The sequence below is a fragment of the Spea bombifrons genome, chromosome 5 (genome assembly GCF_027358695.1).
Source record: "Spea bombifrons isolate aSpeBom1 chromosome 5, aSpeBom1.2.pri, whole genome shotgun sequence".
Classification (NCBI taxonomy): domain Eukaryota; kingdom Metazoa; phylum Chordata; class Amphibia; order Anura; family Pelobatidae; genus Spea; species Spea bombifrons.
The window spans coordinates 108,414,272-108,435,914 of NC_071091.1; the positions used below are offsets into that span (position 1 = coordinate 108,414,272).

Genomic DNA, 21,643 nt, shown 5'->3' on the forward strand with positions numbered 1-21,643 from the left:
TGTATACAGCGCTGGGGGGTTATATTATACAGCACTGGGGGGTTATATTACTGTATACAGCGCTGGGGGGGTTATATTACTGTATACAGCGCTGGGGGTTATATTACTGTATACAGCGCTGGGGGTTATATTACTGTATACAGCGCTGGGGGGTTATATTACTGTATACAGCGTGCGGGGGGGTTATATTACTGTATACAGCGCTGGGGGTTATATTACTGTATACAGCGCTGGGGGGTTATATTACTGTATACAGCGCCGGGGGGGTTATATTACTGTATACAGCGCTGGGGGTTATAATACTGTATACAGCGCTGGGGGTTATATTACTGTATACAGCGCTGGGGGTTATATTACTGTATACAGCGCTGGGGGGTTATATTACTGTATACAGCGTTGGGGGTTATATTACTGTATACAGCGCTGGGGGTTATATTACTGTATACAGTGCTGGGTGTTATATTACTGTATACAGCGCTGGGGGTTATATTACTGTATACAGCGCTGGGGGGTTATATTATTGTATACAGCGCTGGGGTTATATTACTGTATACAGCGCTGGGGGTTATATCACTGTATACAGCGCGGGGGGTTATATTACTGTATACAGCGCTGGGGGGTTATATTACTGTATACAGTGCTGGGGTTATATTATTGTATACAGTGCTGGGGGTTATATTACTCTATACAGTGCTGGGGGTTATATTACTATATACAGTGCTGTGGGTTATATTACTGTATACAGCGCTGGGGGTTATATTACTGTATACAGCGCTGGGGGGTTATATTACTGTATACAGCGCTGGGGGGTTATTTTATTGTATAGAGCGCTGGGGGTTATATTACTGTATACAGCGCTGGGGGGTTATATTATACAGGACTGGGGGGTTATATTACTGTATACAGCGCTGGGGGGTTATATTACTGTATACAGCGCTGGGGGGTTATATTATACAGCACTGGGGGGTTATATTACTGTATACAGCGCTGGGGGGGTTATATTACTGTATACAGCGCTGGGGGTTATATTACTGTATACAGCGCTGGGGGTTATATTACTGTATACAGCGCTGGGGGGTTATATTACTGTATACAGCGTGCGGGGGGGTTATATTACTGTATACAGCGCTGGGGGTTATATTACTGTATACAGCGCTGGGGGTTATATTACTGTATACAGCGCTGGGGGGTTATATTACTGTATACAGCGCTGGGGGTTATATTACTGTATACAGCGCTGGGGGTTATATTACTGTATACAGTGCTGGGGGTTATATTACTGTATACAGTGCTGGGGGTTATATTACTGTATACAGTGCTGGGGGTTATATTACTGTATACAGCACTGGGGGTTATATTACTGTATACAGCACTGGGGGTTATATTACTGTATACAGTGCTGGGGGTTATATTACTGTATACAGCACTGGGGGTTATATTACTGTATACAGCACTGGGGGTTATATTACTGTATACAGTGCTGGGGGTTATATTACTGTATACAGCGCTGGGGTTATATTACTGTATACAGCGCTGGGGGTTAGATTACTGTATACAGTGCCGGGGGTTATATTACTGTATACAGCGCTGGGGGTTATATTACTGTATACAGCGCTGGGGGTTATATTACTGTATAGAGCGCTGGGGGGTTATATTACTATATACAGTGCCGGGGGTTATATTACTGTATACAGCGCTGGGGGTTATATTACTGTATACAGCGCTGGGGGTTATATTACTGTATACAGCGCTGGGGGTTATATTACTGTATACAGTGCTGGGGGGTTATATTACTGTATACAGCGCTGGGGGGGTTATATTACTGTATACAGCGCTGGGGGGTTATATTACTGTATACAGCGCTGGGGGTTATATTACTGTATACAGTGCTGGGGGGCTATATTACTGTATACAGTACTGGGGGTTATATTACTGTATACAGCGCTGGGGGTTATATTACTGTATACAGCGCTGGGGGTTATATTACTGTATACAGCGCTGGGGCGGTTATATTACTGTATACAGTGCTGGGGGGTTATATTACTGTATACAGTGCTGGGGGTTATATTACTGTATACAGCGCTGGGGGGTTATATTATTGTATACAGCGCTGGGGGGTTATATTACTGTATACAGCGCTGGGGGGTATATTACTGTATACAGTGCTGGGGGTTATATTACTGTATACAGCGCTGGGGGTTATATTACTGTATACAGCGCTGGGGGATTATTTTACTGTATACAGTGCTGGGGGTTATATTACTGTATACAGCGCTGGGGGTTATATTACTGTATACAGCGCTGGGGGGTTATATTACTGTATACAGCGCGGGGGTTATATTACTGTATACAGCGCTGGGGGGTTATATTACTGTATACAGCGCTGGGGGTTATTACTGTATACAGCGCTGGGGGTTATATTACTGTATACAGCACTGGGGGGTTATATTACTGTATACAGTGCTGGGGGTTATTTTACTGTATACAGCGCTGGGGGTTATATTACTGTATACAGCGCTGGGGGGTTATATTACTGTATACAGCGCTGGGGGGTTATATTACTGTATACAGCGCTGGGGGGTTATATTACTGTATACAGCGCTGGGGGGTTATATTACTGTATACAGCGCTGAGGGTTATATTATTGTATACAGCGCTGGGGGGTTATATTACTGTATACAGCACTGAGGGTTATATTACTGTATACAGCGCTGGGGGGTTATATTACTGTATACAGTGCTGGGGGTTATATTACTGTATACAGCGCTGGGGGGTTATATTACTGTATACAGTGCTGGGGGTTATATCACTGTATATAACGCTGGGGGGTTATATTACTGTATACAGCGCGGGGGGTTATATTACTGTATACAGCGCTGGGGGTTATATTACTGTATACAGCGCCGGGGGTTATATTACTGTATACAGCGCTGGGGTTATATTACTGTATACAGCGCCGGGGGTTATATTACTGTATACAGCGCCGGGGGGTTATATTACTGTATACAGTGCTGGGGGTTATATTACTGTATACAGCGCCGGGGGTTATATTACTGTATACAGCGCCGGGGGTTATATTACATTTGGGGTATGTGAATGTGATTTTGTGTAAATATCAGTTATTTCTGCCGTTCTCTCGCTCCCCCAGCTCTCGTTATTCACACGGATTTTTTGGGCCGAGAAGCGGATATTTTGGTTCTCTCTTTTATGTGTGAATCTGCGAGATCACCGAGACGTCTCCGTGGAGCGGCCGTCACACAGAAGTTCTCCTCGTTAGGCGAGGATCTGCGCTAAGTACTCGCCGTCATCTCCAAAGCTGCCGGCTAATCGCTGCTGACATTTCCCGCTGCACCCGAGATGGCTCTGCGCTCGCCGCGCCCGCTTTCATGTGCAAAGAGACAAATTATGGGCGCCGGGGACGGCGAACGCGCTGCCGGGACAGGAGGTGTCACAAAGCAGACAATTATTTCACATCAGCGGCAGCGGAGTATATGTAGGATTCGCCGATATTTATGTTTTATGTTCAAATTCCCCATCCTATTCCCTCCCTGTATTGGCCTCTACCACTTCTGCTGGAAGGCTGTTTCACTCATCCACCACCCTCTGTCAAGGGTCTGTCCCCCATGAGAGCCAAAAAAAATGAGCGGGACTGGCCGCCCGATTTCTTGCTTTCGGAAATTTGTTACTAAGAAAGCCAAGATTTGGATGTATTTTAAGTTTACGTTTCCAGTTCTGGCTGAATCCGGTGCCGCTGACTCTGCTCCTTAACAGAGGAACTGGCGACACCAAATAGACCAACAATCTCCAGGCTGTAGAGGTGGGATGGCAGGTGGTAGTGATGGGTGTAGCTGTGGCAGGTGGTAGTGGTGGGTGTAGCTGTGGCAGGTGGTAGTGATGGGTGTAGCTGTGGCAGTGGGATGGCAGGTGGTAGTGGTGGGTGTAGCTGTGGCAGGTGGTAGTGATGGGTGTAGCTGTGGCAGGTGGTAGTTATGGGTGTAGCTGTGGCAGGTGGTAGTGATGGGTGTAGCTGTGGCAGGTGGTAGTGATGGGTGTAGCTGTGGCAGGTGGTAGTGGTGGGTGTAGCTGTGGCAGGTGGTAGTGGTGGGTGTAGCTGTGGCAGGTGGTAGTGATGGGTGTAGCTGTGGCAGGTGGTAGTGATGGGTGTAGCTGTGGCAGGTGGTAGTGGTGGGTGTAGCTGTGGCAGGTGGTAGTGATGGGTGTAGCTGTGGCAGGTGGTAGTGATGGGTGTAGCTGTGGCAGGTGGTAGTGATGGGTGTAGCTGTGGCAGGTGGTAGTGGTGGGTGTAGCTGTGGCAGGTGGTAGTGGTGGGTGTAGCTGTGGCAGGTGGTATTGATGGTGTAGCTGTGGCAGTGGGATGGCAGGTGGTAGTGGTGGGTGTAGCTGTGGCAGGTGGTAGTTGTGGGTGTAGCGGTGGCAGGTGGTATTGATGGTGTAGCTGTGGCAGTGGGATGGCAGGTGGTAGTGATGGGTGTAGCTGTGGCAGTGGGGTGGCAGGTGGTAGTAGGGCGATGAGTTGTATGTTCTCCCACAGGTTGAGAGCAGATGGTTCCTGATCATATCCACGAGAAGACACTGAATCGTTCCATTGAGCACTAGAATAAGAGAACCCACAGAACAGATTCTGACCCAATGGGGGCTCCTGGAACCTCAGAAGGCGATAAAGCTCTCCGGAGACAGCGGGAGGAAGTAGAACGGGGGAGCTGCTCTTCCCACCTCAAGGTCTCCCTAATCAATAAACTGAAAGAAGTCATACAGAAATCTAGTGAGTTTGTGGCCCTCGTGGACCAGAGCGAGAGATCAGCGGTTTATGGACTATAAGCGCACAGAATAGAACGCGCTCCCCGGGGGGGGGTCAGTATCCCGATGGCGGCCCCCGTTGCTGTAATGATGTTGGGCCGTAGAGGCCCCGCGGGGCACATTTATTTCATACGCCATTAGCTTTAAATTATAAGAGAACGCCGAGACCTCTACCCAGGAACCAGCCGGGCGACCCCCCCCCATACCCAACGCAGGGCAAATAATCAAATCCAGCCCGATGAGAGCCACTCTATTCGATCCCAACCTTAAATCAACAACTGGCCCACATTACCCAGAACCTGCCGGCAAATCGGCCCCATCCGGCCCCCGTCTAGTCGCCCGTTTCTCCTGCTGTAACGACTCAAACCTTAATCAGTCGTTGGTCTCGTCTTAGATTCAGGAGCCGTATGTCTATCTCATGCATGTTTAATACCCTCACTGTATTACCCTCTACCACCTCTGCTGGAAGGCTGTTCCACGTATCCATAACCCCCAGTGAAGGAATACTTCCCGACACCCCTTCTGAGGCTCTGCTTTGCATTTGATGACTTGCTTTTCTATCTCAGTAACAGACGTCTCATCGTAAAGGTCCTGTACCACCCGCGCTGATTATCAGTTAAATAATTATTTTATTAGTTTGCTAATATTATTTTATCAGTGAGCCGGCCCCTGTATAATGTATAGATAAATCAGTGACCGGCCCCCTGTATAATGTATAGATAAATCAGTGACCGGCCCCCTGTATAATGTATAGATAAATCAGTGACCGGCCCCCTGTATAACGTATAGATAAATCAGTGACCGGCCCCTGTATAATGTATAGATAAATCAGTGACCGGCCCCTGTATAATGTATAGATAAATCAGAGACCGGCCCCTGTATAATGTATAGATAAATCAGTGACCGGCCCCCTGTATAATGTATAGATAAATCAGCGAGCCGGCCCCCTGTATAATGTATAGATAAATCAGCGAGCCGGCCTCTGTATAATGTATAGATAAATCAGTGACCGGCCCCCTGTATAATGTATAGATAAATCAGTGACTGGCCCCTGTATAATGTATAGATAAATCAGTGACCGGCCCCCTGTATAATGTATAGATAAATCAGTGACCGGCCCCTGTATAATGTATAGATAAATCAGAGACCGGCCCCTGTATAATGTATAGATAAATCAGTGACCGGCCCCTGTATAATGTATAGATAAATCAGTGACCGGCCCCCTGTATAATGTATAGATAAATCAGCGAGCCGGCCCCCTGTGTAATGTATAGATAAATCAGCGACCGGCCCCCTGTATAATGTATAGATAAATCAGTGACCGGCCCCCTGTATAATGTATAGATAAATCAGTGACCGGCCCCTGTATAATGTATAGATAAATCAGTGACCGGCGTCCTGTATAATGTATAGATAAATCAGTGACCGGCCCCCTGTATAATGTATAGATAAATCAGTGACCGGCCCCTGTATAATGTATAGATAAATCAGCGAGCCGGCCCCTGTATAATGTATAGATAAATCAGTGACCGGCCCCTGTATAATGTATAGATAAATCAGTGACCGGCCCCCTGTATAATGCGTGCGTGGGCCCTGTATCCTGTGTATGTAAATCAGTGGTCTTGTATAGGATAGTCATGTCCTGGGATAGGCGGGGGAGGGGATCATGGAATAATTAATCGCGGCCCCCGGATGGACAGTAAGTGGAAGGAGCGCAGAGGTTCCTCGGTGTAGTTAAAGAGGTTTATGTTCCGTGTGTCGGAATAACCGCGGCCGAGAGAGAAATATCCGGAATATTCCACCGATACAGAAAACCATAATCACATAAACCCCGTCCAACCCGGCAACAGACAGCCAATCAGCGGCCAGCCAAACAGCAGCGAGACCCCGCGGGGTCGCGGAGCCAGGGAGGTCAGCGCTCTGACGGCGGATCTCGTTAAAGGGCCGTTCCAAAGGGTTAAGCGGATGAAATGAGAAGCGCGCGGCCTCTCACCCCCATCCATCGCTGCCCATCTCACAGTAATTGCCTCGCTGCGTTTAAGTGTTAGCGAGCAGAGCGGGGGCCGGATCCTCCAGCGCGGGGCGCGTCCTTCACCTCCTCGACTCTACCCCGCAATCCGGACGTACCCCGGAGCGACGGGGACCCAGACACCCGGCACACAAAAGGTTAACCGTTCCAACCAACACCCTCAAGACGCAGCGGTGCAAGTCCCGGGAAGCTGGCTGGATAAACACGGGCACAACCTGTGAAAGAGCCTCAACGGACGCTGTACTACGAACTCCATAACTGCCAAGTGTCCCTATTTAGTTAGGCCAGTCCCTCTGGAGGTACAAACCATTTCTGCCTGCGCGTCTGCAGAAAGCAGCCCCCATCTGGCAGGCAAAAGGTTAAACATATGAAATAAGGTGCACACTACCACAAAAATCCAAAAGTACAAGAACTTTCCAAAAACGCAAAAAATATACATACAAAAACGCAAATAAAGTGGAAAAACATTTCCGGTATTTCTTTTGCTTTTTGGGGTAAATTCTTGTGCTTTTGCATTTTCTGTGTGTTCGGTTTGCTGTCAGATCGGGGCGCTGCACCTTTATTCGGATTCTGTGACTCCTCAACATATATACTTTTTGTTAGGGCCGGCAGAGGTGCGAGGGCCGGCAGAGGGCCGGCAGAGGGCCGGCGGAGGGACAGCGAGGGAGTGAGAGGGAGAGCGGTGTAATATATATCTCCCCGTCTCCGCTTTATGGCTGCCTTAATCCGGCGCCCCCCCTATTAATGCCGTTAATGGTGGGATGATATCTATTTTGTGGCTTCGGCTGTGATTTATGGCGGCCATTTTTCCGGAGCCGGCTCCGCGCTGTTAAATCACAAGATTTTCCAATTAAATACCAATGGAGGTGGGGGGGGGATGATAAAATCTTAACACATACCTAACAGCAAGTTAAACAAAGGGGGTCACTACACGGGGTGTTAATAACACGCTCCTCGCTGCTTGTATAAAACCCCAGGGCAGGGGGCAAATTTATAATATGGCAGGAAATGATGCCCCTTTGGAAGACATCCAACAAAGGGGGTTAAAAAAAAAAAAATTATAATACAAAAAAATATTATATGGAATATATACATAATATATATAATTTATAATGAATATATGATATGGAATATATTTTATTGTAATGTATATATTATATGGAAAAATATATTATAATGTATATTATATGGAATATACGGTATTTATATTTATTTTAATGCATTTATTATATAGGATATATATAATTATAATGTATATATCATATGGAATATATATTATAATATATTACGGTATATAGATTACATATTTTATTATTTATTATAATGTATATATCATATGGAATATATTTATTATAATGTATTTATTATATAGAATACATTTTATTATAATGTATATATCATATGGAATATATATTATTTTTTTATAATGTATTTATTATATAGAATACATTTAATTTATTGTAATATATATATCATATGGAATATATATTATTTTTATAATGTATTTATTATATAGAATACATTTAATTTATTATAATATATATATCATATGGAATATATATATTATTATAATGTATACATCATATGGAATATATATATTATTTATTATAAATGTATATATTATGTGGGTTTTTTAAATCCATCTTGGGGCAAAATCATGATTGGGAGCGATTAACGCTTCAATTTTATTGGTTTAGGGAAACGATGGAAGTTACAGTTTATAAATATCCGTTCCAGCTGCTGGCGCTCAGAGGGTTAAGGGGTATTTGGCTACAGGCAGGGTATAATATATAATTATATAGGGGACGCGCTGCTTACAGTCCCGTTCATTTAATATTGCGCTGTAAATATTGATTGAGGTGAGAATTCGCTCTGGGGGCCGTGTGAATGATTACGGGCCCCAGAAGCCTCTCCTGCGCAGGATCGTTGAGGTTTAACCCCTTGGCAATCCATTATTCTCCCACACAGGATTCATATATTTCGGGGAGGTCACAGCCGGGCAGCATCAGATGTAATGAGCTCGGGCTGCGCTTCACTCGTAACTCCAGAGCATTCAATGACAGAAATGATCAGAAAGAGTGTAAACGCAGATTTTTACTAAATTATGATATTTCTGAGCAGCGTGAGCTGCTGGGCTGGCTTCGCCTAATGGGAGTTATACTTTGGCTGGGACCCTGCACTGTTAATGAGCCCCCCGGTCATGAAACGCGTCTGCGGGGCGAGTCACGGGTGTCTTCCCGACCAGTCGAGGCAGGGACCACACTCCCGCAGGCTCTGCTTCCCCCAGCACAGAAGGGGTTAAATCCATGCACTATGCCAGTTGCACGCTCCGGCGGGCACCGTTCGTTTGCGGCCCCCCACTGGGGTCCTGGGATCCTCCTCTGGGAGATTGTTCTCCGCGTGGCAGACGAGCTCCGGGCACACCTGGGGCGGGGAGGGGGCTTTTATGTACACAGCGCTGTGCACACTCGGGGTAACCTGCAGGCACCGCACATCACCTCGTCCGTGCAGCGCGTACAGCCGAACCGTCAGCTTACAGTCACACGTGGATACTCCTAACACTCCTGGTGGACTGTGGGGCTTACTGAGGGGCCATTCGGGGGCCGAGGGCCATCCCTGGGGTCTCACAGCCCCAAGACTAACCCCGACGAGATCACAGAACGCGAGGCTGGAAAACTCAAGACTGTTGGCAGCTATGAATGGCACCTCTCATAAGGTTAATAATCAGATTGCCTGCGAGAAGCAGCATTAAACGCAGGGCTGAAAGGGTTAACCAGCACTGCACAGTACAAAGGGTCCTAGAACCCAGCGACCAGGGGCGGCTGATCCTTGGAACCACCACTCCTTCTGGCCGGCATGCGAGCGGATGCCAGATATTTACATACGGCAGAAATACATGAAGTCACCGCGGCTCGGAGGTCTCCGGCTCGGATGGCGTGGCGGCAGGTGCTTCTCCTCACACTGACAGCGCACCCCGCGATAATCTGCTCCGGCTGGGGTAACAGAGTCCGTGAGAGGAGCCCACGGGGGCATTTAATTAGAGCAGGCGTGTGGAGCACGTGTCGCGCAGGCCTCTGACGGGCGATGACATGTTCTTTCCTTGGTGAAGGACAATGAGGACTGTGTGTGATGAATGCGCTCGTGGGGTTAGGGGGCCGATTTACACGCCGCGGGCGGCTCTGGGGCTGACGGGGGCAGCAGGTGCCACATACTAAATATTTACCAGGAAGGAGAGGGGCCGGGGGGAACACCCCGGGGGCCACTATCCACGCAGACAAACCTGGGAACGCTCTAAATTCTCTGCTAATAGCAACCCTTCAATGGCTCTAATAACGGTCACCTGCATTCAAGCAGGGATTCCAGCTGTGATAAAGCAGGGAAAAAACACCAATCGGGACGCTCAGATATCATTAAATCGGAAGAGAATATGAAGGAGTCGGCTGCAGACTGGGGCAAAAACCCTGAGAATCTGCCCCTTCACCCCGAGACTGGGGCAAAAACCCTGAGAATCTGCCCCTTCACCCCGAGACTGGGGCAAAAACCCTGAGAATCTGCCCCTTCACCCTGAGTCTGGGGTTAAACCCCTTGCATGTCTCAGAGATATCTGGGGCAAAATCGCCTTTACAATATATCACAAAATTATTGTATTTTAGGACTGCATTCTGATTTGTAAATTGAGCCTCCTTCCTATATTATATTAATTACATTATATTCTATATTACATTACATTATATATTACATTATATATCACATTATATTATATATTACATTATATATTACATTATATTATATATCACATTATATATTATATATTACATTACCTTATATATTACATTATATATTACATTATATATCACATTATATTATATATTACATTACCTTATATATTATATATTAATTATATTAGATATTACATTTTATTATATATTATAGTATATTATATGTAATTATACAGGGCCCTCTTCACCCATTTCTGCAAGTCTAATTATTAATGTTATATACTATTTCTCATGTCATGTTTACCAGTTGTACAGCGCTACAGAATAGGATGGCGCTATATAAAATAAAAATCAATATCATTTATTATACGTTATTATATTATTTTTGAGGGTCTGTAATCTAAAAATATAACCGCAGGAACATGAATGTTTTCGCATATATAACATTATAACCAGCCAACACACAGAGGGCCATGTTTGTTGTGGCATCCTGTTCCTGATGGCCTCCATCTCCTATGCTTCCTACCGCGCATGCACACTGTACTCCATTGAGACCCCAACTGCACGTGCAGAAAGCATGCAAACTGACAGGACCGTGGACGGTGCGATACACTGCAGCTTCTCCTTAAGCGCAGCACATTATGCACTAATCATCGGCGGGCCTGTCCATTGTCATGGTTACGGGTCAATTACGCAGTACCACCTTCCTGCTGTCACGTCCTTATAACACGCTGCCTGCCGGGACTTCCCAGACCCCCATGGGCGGCTGTTCCCGGTATCACCTCCGCTACAAGCACACCCCCACCCCGTCACTTCAGATTAAGGTCACGTGGTAAGTGTGCCGGATCCAACTGACCGGCAGGACTTGGCGGCTGGAGTCCTGCGGGGATATTCATCGGTCAGGGAGCCCCGCGCCGCTCGCCAAGTCTTACTATAAGAACGTCGCACGGCTGATATTCCGCAGAATCTTGGTAAACTGAAGAAAATTTGCATAAAATAGGTCGGCCGTTGGCCTTAAAGCGCCAGTTGCTGCCTCATCGGCCCCGGCCCGGCCCCAGGAAAAACATTTTCTTTTTAATATCTTTTTTGTAACTTGATTTATTTCTATAAATCTCTCGTCTAACGATAGAAAGCCTTGGTCTTAATCCCTCTGGGGAGGAAGGTTAATGGGGAACGGCTGCAATATTTAACCCTTTCTGACGGGCGCCCGCCCTAATAATAAGTCGTGTATGAACCTGCGCCACCAAGGAGGACCTCATCCGGGTCCATCTGCACAGCTGGGAGAGTGGACCCCCCACCATCCGCCACGTCCGCCTGGCATTCAAAGGGTTAAGTAACTTCCTCACACATCCGAGTGAACGCGCAGGAACAGCCCGGGGACGGGGGGCATCTCAGGCCAGCCAAGTGGTCCTCGTCCCCTGTCGTTCCCCGTGTAAGCGATCGCACCCTAATTCCCTCCGCTGGAGACCCCGTCCAGCTGCGCTCGGATGGGAATTGGCATCGGATTGGGCGAGGGTGACTCGGCAGCCAGCTGCCGGCAGACGGCCACACAATGCCCCGCTTCTTCCTGCAGCAGATGTTTCACAAGCGGGTCGCGGAAGGTCACCTTACAGATGTGGAGCGGGGGGGGCGTGTAGCCCGGCACCGGCGCGGAGGCCGACCCCGGGGTAATGCGGGGCGGTTGGGCACGGGGGCGTGGGGGGGGTTACACACGGGGCACGTAGAGATTGTTAGCTCTTGGCAGCAGTGCCCTCTCCTGTTTATGGTAATTTCATTTTGGGCGGTTTAGGCAACATTTGAAAAGTGTTCTTGTCACCATAGTAACAGATTCTCCCGCTGAATGGGGCGACGCGTGTAAAGAGGGCCAAAGACGAGGTCCTGGCCCCGGGGGCCGAGTTACCCAATAAGATCCGGGACCGGCTCGGGAAAGGCTTTGTGTGCACCGAAGGAGTGATTGCGAGCTTTCTGGGCCGCGCATGCTGTCTGACGGGCCGGGGACAGCGCTGACAGTCTGCCGGGGCGGATGAGCCGGGTGAGAGCGGCGTCACCGAGACGATGCCGTGTCTTCACTACGTCCTCATTAGAAAGATCAGAACGCGGCACTTAGAGGCGGCGGGGCGGCGGATCGGAGAGATGTTTGCCGGCGGAGTTTAATGAGATGTCATCTGGTGAGAAGCGCTTAAAACATCTCTATCCAGTCACACGGTGCGGAGATTATTACCCCAAACCCAGAGAATCCCCCGACAGCCGCTCGCTGTCACAAGAGAGAGAGAGAGGAGAGCGCGTGAGGGAGAGAGCGCGAGGGGGAGAGAGAGAGAGAGCGCGAGGGGGAGAGAGAGAGAGCGAGCGCGAGGGAGAGAGAGAGAGAGAGAGAGGGAGAGAGAGCGCGAGGGAGAGAGAGAGAGCGCGAGGGAGAGAGAGAGAGCACGAGGGGGAGAGAGAGAGAGCGAGCGCGAGGGAGAGAGAGAGAGAGGGAGGGAGAGAGAGCGCGAGGGAGAGAGAGCGCGAGGGAGAGAGAGAGCAAGACTGGCCGGAGCAGCTGCTGGTGAAACGTGGTGGGGCTGAGCATTGTGGGAGTTGTGCTGAGCGTCACACCGGTCCCCGACTGACAAGCTGAAGGGCAGGTGCCAAATGTGAGGAGCGGGCCGGTTAGGAGTCCCTTCCGGAGAGGTGAATTCAGCGCGATTTAATCCGCCCCGGCCCTTATCATATTATGCCAGCCACACGGGATGGAAACATCATTTCCAACGTGTCGAAGTGCGAGTAACGGACCCCGCGCTCCCTGCCTCCCCCGTCACTCCCAACCCTGAAGTGCGGCGGATCCCATTTCGTTACATATTTGCTTTATCTGATGATGAGGGGTCTGTGGCTTTTGGGATCTGTTAGGATCAGCGGGGCGACAGAGAGAGAGAGAGAGAGAGAGAGAGAGAGAGAGGCGACAGCGGGGTGGCGACAGCGAGAGTGGCCGTGGCGACGGGGCGACAGCGAGAGTGGCCGGGGCGACAGCGAGAGGCGACGGGGGGGGGGGGAGAGAGAGAGACAGAGAGAGGCGACGGGGCGACAGGGCGACAGAGAGAGGCGACGGGGCGACAGAGAGAGGCGACGGGGCGACAGAGAGAGGCGACGGGGCGACAGAGAGAGGCGAGAGAGAGAGAGGCGACGGGCCGACAGAGAGAGAGGCGACGGCAGATTGGCAGAGAGAGACATTACATAGCGGTAGATAAGTGGAACAGCCTCCCAGCAGAATTGGTAGCGGGTAATACAGTGAGGGTATTAAACATGCATGGGATAGACATATGGCTCCTGAATCTAAGACGAGACCAACGACTGATTAAGGTTTGAGTCGTTACAGCAGGAGAGATTAGATGCGGCCCCAAGCGAGGGCCACCTGTCACTGAGCAGCAGAGGCTCAGGGGCAGAGTTAGTTGAAACATGATTGGCTTTCGTGGATCGGAGTCGCTTGGCACAGAAGAACACGGGCTCGGTCTAGAAGGGGTTAAGCTCTGCGGCCATATTGCCCCATGTATTATTATCGAGTAACACTTCCCACCACCCAGTATTATTACCATAAACACAGGTCGGGTTCTGTGGCCCCCGGGGTGTGAGGTGACCCCGGTGACGCCGCCGGCGGATGTCAGCATGCGCAGCTGTTTAAGTGCTAGGAAGATGCAATGTTCAGCCGCGGCACACGTAACACGCTAATCACACGGCTAAACAAAACGCTCATTACTCCCGGGAAACACGACACCCCCCCAACACGCCCCCCTAACAAAAACAGCCTGTCCTGTCTCTTTAAATCATTTAACCCCTTCCTGTGAAGTGTTACAAATCCAGCCTGCACTCTAAGGGTTAATTTAAAGGCACACTGCGAGCCCCTGGCCGCGCAGAGAAATGACTTAAATATATTAATATATATATAAATATATATAATATATAATGCAGGGACTGGCGTGCGAAGCCCGCGCCGCTTTGGTCGTACATGACAGGCACTCACCGTTTCCTCCAGGTGAGAGAATGGCTGAGGGTGCTGAGTGTTGACGGCGAGTGTGAAGGAGGGGAGCTTCGTTTCACAATCCTGTAGCGGGTTTTTATAAGGCGGCTGGAGGCGGGGGTCTTCATGGTGGGCGACGCAGAGCCTGGTGGGAGAGAGAGGAGTTATTAGAGGGGGCCACAGACAGGCGGGTGACCGACGACCCGGGGAGCCATCTTAATGTAGAGCTTGAGAATACCTGAGCGCCCACACCTCGGCCCCCGGCTAAACCACAGGACCCCACAACCTGCCAGCAGATATCCGGCCCCCCCATGCATTGTTAATACCCTCACTGTATTACCTCTACCACCTCTGCTGGGAGGCTGCCCCTGATGCACTTCTAATACCGGACCAATCCCATCACACGTATGCATCTAGCCCTGGGGAGGGGAGCACCGCACGCATCCAGCCCCACGGGGGGCACGGAGTATGTCTGAGTACAGTATGGTGCTGCTCGGTGACACCGCAGAGCGCTGCTTAGTGAGCGTGGGCTTCGGGTCGGCCAGCCGGTGGCCCGCGGGGAGCGGATTCATCTTTGACAAGCATTTAGCGATTATGATATCACGCTGGCGCCCCGGACAGGGGCAATAAGTCCCGGATTGGAGAGCGACGCGTCTGGGTGGCCGGAGATGACTAATAACCGCTGTCAGAAGCCGTGTTCTCGCTGGGCTCGAGTCGCGCAGGTTCTCCGCTACCTGCCATTTAATGACGGTGCTGTCAGCTGCAGGAAAGGCCCCCGGGCCCCCCGCCGACTGTCACAGACCTATTAGAAACAAGATTGAGATCCCCGGCCCGCCGGACTCACTCTACCGGGGCCATCTCCCCCCGGCCGGCGGTTCACCCCCCCCCCCACCAGTGAGCTGCTCCTATTCACGGCACAGCACTCGGGGGACGCGTCTCCGGATGAACAGGAGTAACCTCGCCACATAAAAGCCAACAATTTACCCCAAAGCACAGGTGATGCGCGACAAGGTGCCTGAAAGCATAGCTGCCAACAGTCACAACAAATGGTTTTATGTCGCATCAAGCGTCCTGCGTGTGCCGACCGCCGGCCGCCATCCCAGCACGGGGTCTGTATCAGGCGTAAGGGCCGGAGTCCACCTCCATATAACATGCTAAGGACTGCATGACGCGGCCCGCTGTGCTGGTTTGGGACACAGGAAATTCAGCAGGTATTATTAAAAAATATATCAATCCCCCCCTCCCCCAAAAAAACATCATGACTGATGGCCAGGATATCTTAGGGGTTAATGTTAGCAGCGGGGCACACGCCTGAGCGTGTGTAACTCGAGACCGGGTCTCAAACAGAGAGGGGAGACGCAGAGCGCCAGGAGCCGAGGGGAGACGCGGAGCGCCAGGAGCCGTGGGGAGACGCGGAGCGCCAGGACCCGAGGGGAGACGCGGAGCGCCGGCAGCCGAGGGGAGACGCGGAGCGCCGGCAGCCGAGGGGAGACGCGGAGCGCCGGCAGCCGAGGGGAGACTCGGAGCGCCGGCAGCCGAGGGGAGACTCGGAGCGCCGGCAGCCGAGGGGAGACTCGGAGCGCCGGCAGCCGAGGGGAGACTCGAAGCGCCGGCAGCCGAGGGGAGACGCGGAGCACCACTAGCCGAGGGGAGACGCGGAGCGCCAGCAAACGAGGGGAGACGCGGAGCGCCAGCAAACGAGGGGAGACGCGGAGCGCCAGCAAACGAGGGGAGACGCGGAGCGCCAGCAAACGAGGGGAGACGCGGAGCGCCAGGACCCGAGGGGAGACGCAGAGCGCCAGGACCCGAGGGGAGACCCGCTAAGCTCCTTCGCTGGGCCAAGGTGGTAGCGGTGGACTTTAGGGCCCCTCCACCCGCTGGTGAGTGGACTCAGTGGGTTAAACGCATAACGGGAGTCATAAAAGTCTTATATAAAGTAAAACAAAATGCGGAAAGCGGATTTCGCACAAACATCGCCTTGGAGACAGGCGGAGACGTGGAGCGACCCGCCGCCGGTGACCGGCTCATTAACTAAACGCCGGATGACCGGCGAGGAGGGGAGAGCGGCGAAAGCGTCCCGTCTGTTTGACAAGTAATTCAGAGGCCGGCTGGCAGCGCTTGACGCGGGTTTGTTCCGTCTGGCCGGCGGTCAGGTAATAAATCTTCGCGCTGACAGCATGGCGGGGTGTTTATGGAGTCGGGGAGAGCTGCCTGAACCTGCGCGCGGCGCTCATGATAGAGCAGGTCTCTCATTGTGACGGATGGAAGGCAACGTTCTGCCTCCCAGCGAGGGAGGAATTGGAAATACACGACCTGAGAAAACCTTAAGAAAAGTCCGCGCTGGCCAGAGAGGTAACTTGAGATTTTTTATAGAAGCCTCACTCGCTTTTTGGCTGCTGAAGGTACTAACCCCCCCCCCCCCATGATGCCAGGGGTTACAGCTTGGAAGAGAGAAGAGAGAAAACATGTCCAACCACCCGCCAACCACCAGACACGGCCAACCACCCACCAACTACCAGACATGGCCAACCACCTGCCAAATACGCCCTACCACCCGCCAAACACCAGACACATCCAACCACCCACCAAACACGCCTTACCACCCACCAACTACCATACAAGGCCAACCACGGCCAACCACCTGCCAAACGCGCCCTACCACCCGCCAACGACCAGACACATCCAACCACCCACCAAACACACCCTACCACCCACCAACTACCATACAAGGCCAACCACCCACCAACTACCAGACATGGCCAACCACCCGCAGTCAAACACGCCCTACCACCCACCAGACACGTCCAACCACCCGCCAACCACGTCCAACCACCCACCAACTACAAGACACAGTGAACCACCCGCCAATCAAGTCCAACCACCCGGCATCCACCAGACACGGCCAACCCACGTCAGCCACGGCAAACCACCAGACACGGCCAACCACCCGCCGACACACCAGACACATCCAACCAGTCTGCCCTCCTCGTCTCCTATACCCAGAGCAGTCTATCCAAGTCTGTCCACCCCCACAACAAACCCAACCACCCACCAACTACAAGACACAGCGAACCACCTGCCAATCACGGCCAACCACCCAGCAACCACCAGACACGGCCAACCACCAGACACGGCCAACCACCAGACACAGCAAACCCATGTCAGCCACGGCAAACCACGTCCAACCACCTGCTGACACACCAGACACATCCAACCAGTCTGCCCTCCTCGTCTCCTATACCCAGAGCAGTCTATCCAAGTCTGTCCAACCCCACAAAAAACCCAACCACCCACCAACTACAAGACACAGCGAAACACCCGCCAATCACGTCCAACCAATCACCAGACACGTCCAACCACCCAGCATCCACCAGACGCGTCCAACCACCCAGCATCCACCAGACGCGGCCAACCACCCAGCATCCACCAGACGCGGCCAACCACCCAGCATCCACCAGATGCGTCCAACCACCCAGCATCCACCAGACGCGTCCAACCACCCAGCATCCACCAGACGCGGCCAACCACCCAGCATCCACCAGACGCGGCCAACCACCCAGCATCCACCAGATGCGTCCAACCACCCAGCATCCACCAGACGCGTCCAACCACCCAGCATCCACCAGACGCGGCCAACCACCCAGCATCCACCAGACGTGGCCAACCACCCAGCATCCACCAGACGCGGCCAACCACCCAGCAACCACCAGACACAGCCAACCACCCAGCAACCACCAGACACGGCCAACCACCAGACAAAGCCAACCCACGTCAGCCACGGCAAACCACCTGCCAACACATCCACAACCAGTCTGCCCTCCTCGCCTCCTATACCCTATCCAAGTCTGTCCAACCCCACAACAAACCCAACCACCCACCAACTACAAGACACAGCAAACCACCCGCCAATCACGTCCAACCACCCACCACACATCCAGCCACATGCCGACACACCAGACACATCCAACCAGTCTGCCCTCCTCGCCTCCTATACCCTGAGCAGTCTATCCAAGTCTGTCCACCAACCCCAACAAACCCAACCACAACCTCCCCCCGACATGCCCAACCACCCCCTAAACAATATGGGTGGGATGGGAGCTGCACAATGGGAAACACATGGAGTGGTCAGAGGTTTTCAGCGTGTATTAGCTGTGGAGCCAAATACATCAAATAACCCAACCATCCGCCAAACACCGGGCACGGCCTGCCACCCCCATTCCCCAAACACCTGATACCCCCAACCATCTCCCCATACAGCAGATACCCCCCAACCATCTCCCCATACAGCAGATACCCCCCAACCATCTCCCCATACAGCAGATACCCCCCCAACCATCTCCCCATACAGCAGATACCCCCCCAACCATCTCCCCATACAGCAGATACCCCCCCAACCATCTCCCCATACAGCAGATACCCCCCCAACCATCTCCCCATACAGCAGATACCCCCCCAACCATCTCCCCATACAGCAGATACCCCCCAACCATCTCCCCATACAACAGATACCCCTCCCAACCATCTCCCCACACAGCAGATACCCCCCAACCATCTCCCCATACAGCAGATACCCCCAACCATCTCCCCATACAGCAGATACCCCAACCATCTCCCCATACAGCAGATACCCCCAACCATCTCCCCATAGAGCAGATACCCCCCCAACCATCTCTCCATATAGCAGATACCCCCCCAACCATCTCCCCATACAGCAGATACCCCCCCAACCATCTCCCCATACAGCAGATACCCCCAACCATCTCCCCATACAGCAGATACCCCCAACCATCTCCCCATACAGCAGATACCCCCCAACCATCTCCCCATACAACAGATACCCCCCCAACCATCTCCCCATACAGCAGATACCCCCCAACCATCTCCCCATACAGCAGATACCCCCCAACCATCTCCCCATACAGCAGATACCCCCCCAACCATCTCCCCATACAGCAGATACCCCCAACCATCTCCCCATACAGCAGATACCCCAACCATCTCCCCATACAGCAGATACCCCCAACCATCTCCCCATAGAGCAGATACCCCCCCAACCATCTCTCCATACAGCAGATACCCCCCAACCATCTCCCCATACAGCAGATACCCCCCCAACCATCTGCCCATACAGCAGATACCCCCCAACCATCTCCCCATACAGCAGATACCCCCCCAACCATCTGCCCATACAGCAGATACCCCCCCAACCATCTCCCCATACAGCAGATACCCCCCCAACCATCTCCCCATACAGCAGATACCCCCCCAACCATCTCCCCATACAGCAGATACCCCCAACCATATCCCCATACAGCAGATACCCCCCAACCATCTCCCCATACAGCAGATACCCACCCAACCATCTCCCCATACAGCAGATACCCCAACCATCTCCCCATACAGCAGATACCCCCCAACCATCTCCCCATACAGCAGATACCCCCCAACCATCTCCCCATACAGCAGATACCCCCCCAACCATCTCCCCACGCATGTTCTCATTTCCTGAGAATAAATTCAACAACTGCGGACGAGCGAGACGACGGAGCCACCAACGCCCTCTCACAACTTTTGAAGTTGAATCATATCCAGACAGCTAGAGTGCTTCAAATACCCCCTGAATGTGAGCTCTTGAGACAAGCCACATGGCTGGCGTGCATTAACATGACAGTGTGTGGCAGGTGGCCATCGATGAATGATTGGAGGTGACCAGGATGTCCCGGCGAGGAGGAATAATAGACTGAAGACATGACAGACAGGAGGACCGTGAGAGGACCTTCCGGGAAGTCACAGCTGCAGAGACGCGAGAGCAGCCGGCCGCAATTCGGAGAACCAACTTTCACAGGAAGCTTGTTATAGAGCAGACCCCCCCCCAGCTTCCCACTCCCATCACTGCGAGACACACAAGAGGACTTTACCCCTCCTATACCCCGAGCAGTCTGCCCTCCTCGCCTCCTATACCCCAAGCAGCCTGCCCTCCTCGCCTCCTATACCCCAAGCAGCCTGCCCTCCTCGCTTCCTACACACCAAGCAGTCTGCCCTCCTCGCCTCCTATACCCCGAGCAGTCTGCCCTCCTCGCCCCCTGGCCCATGGTCCCTACGGTAACCATGGTTACCTGATAGTTGGGACTTTTGCGAGGTATTCATCCAGTCGCCCGTTTCTCCTGCTGTAAAGACTCAAACCTTAATCAGTCGTTGGTCTCGTCTTAGATTCAGGAGCCGTATGTCTATCCCATGCGTGTTTAATACCCTCACTCTATTACCCTCTACCACTTCTGCTGGGAGGCTGATCCATGGATCTACCACCCTCTCAGTAAAACTTTCTTCCATTCCATTTCAGCCTCTGACCCTCTAGCTGTAACTTTTCTCCTTTAAAATAAAATTCCCTCCCTTTATTTTGGGTGCCCTTCCCCATTGTTAGAAGCCCCAGTGGGCACTGGTGGTCCCTTTAGTTACAGAGTCGAGGGGGGGGGTCTCAGTCCATACGCTGATCAGACGCTCCCACTCGGTGAGCCAAGAACCTGCTTGTTTTCCAGCATGCGCTGCTTTCCAGGAAGGGGCCGGGTATCAACTACCCGGAAATCCAAGTGCATCTACAAACAGGAGAAGCGGATAACTCGGGACGAGGGGAAAAATACCCCTAATTGGGGGCAGCTAATAATACCGATGACCCACGAATGCCTTGACGATGCCAAACCCCGGGGGCCACCGCTGATCAGGCTGCCGGTAACACCGGGGGCCATACCGCCAGTCCGGATTCATTCACATGGCTGGGGTCTAAGCCTCTTAATCCTCATCACCCTCAGCCAAGTCACTGCGTTACGATGACAAAACTCACTAAAGCCACCAGTGTTTATGGCTAGAAATGCCTTCTGTGGGGGCTTAACCTGTTCACAATGGGGGGCTTTCTGTATAAAGCGACGGCAGGAGAGAGCCGCCGGTCCCAGCCGATCCGCAGATTCTTCCAACTGCTGTAACAGCTCAAGCCTTATTCTGTCCTTGGTCTTGTCTCAGAGGCTTAGATGTAACTTTACTGAGAGAGTGGTGGATAAGTGGAACAGCCTCCCAGCAGAAGCGGTAGAGGGT

The 21,643-nt window shown here is 51.8% G+C and overlaps 1 protein-coding gene across 1 annotated transcript in view; it reads right to left on the reverse strand.

Annotated features, from left to right (window-relative positions):
- The window catches only part of ZC3H3 (zinc finger CCCH-type containing 3), a 50,597-nt gene that overhangs the window by 15,098 nt on the left and 13,856 nt on the right, over nucleotides 1-21,643 (reverse strand). The window contains exon 4 of the mRNA XM_053466034.1: nucleotides 14,561-14,702. Within this exon, the coding sequence (XP_053322009.1) occupies nucleotides 14,561-14,702 (142 nt within the window). The remainder of the gene's footprint in view (nucleotides 1-14,560; nucleotides 14,703-21,643) is intronic.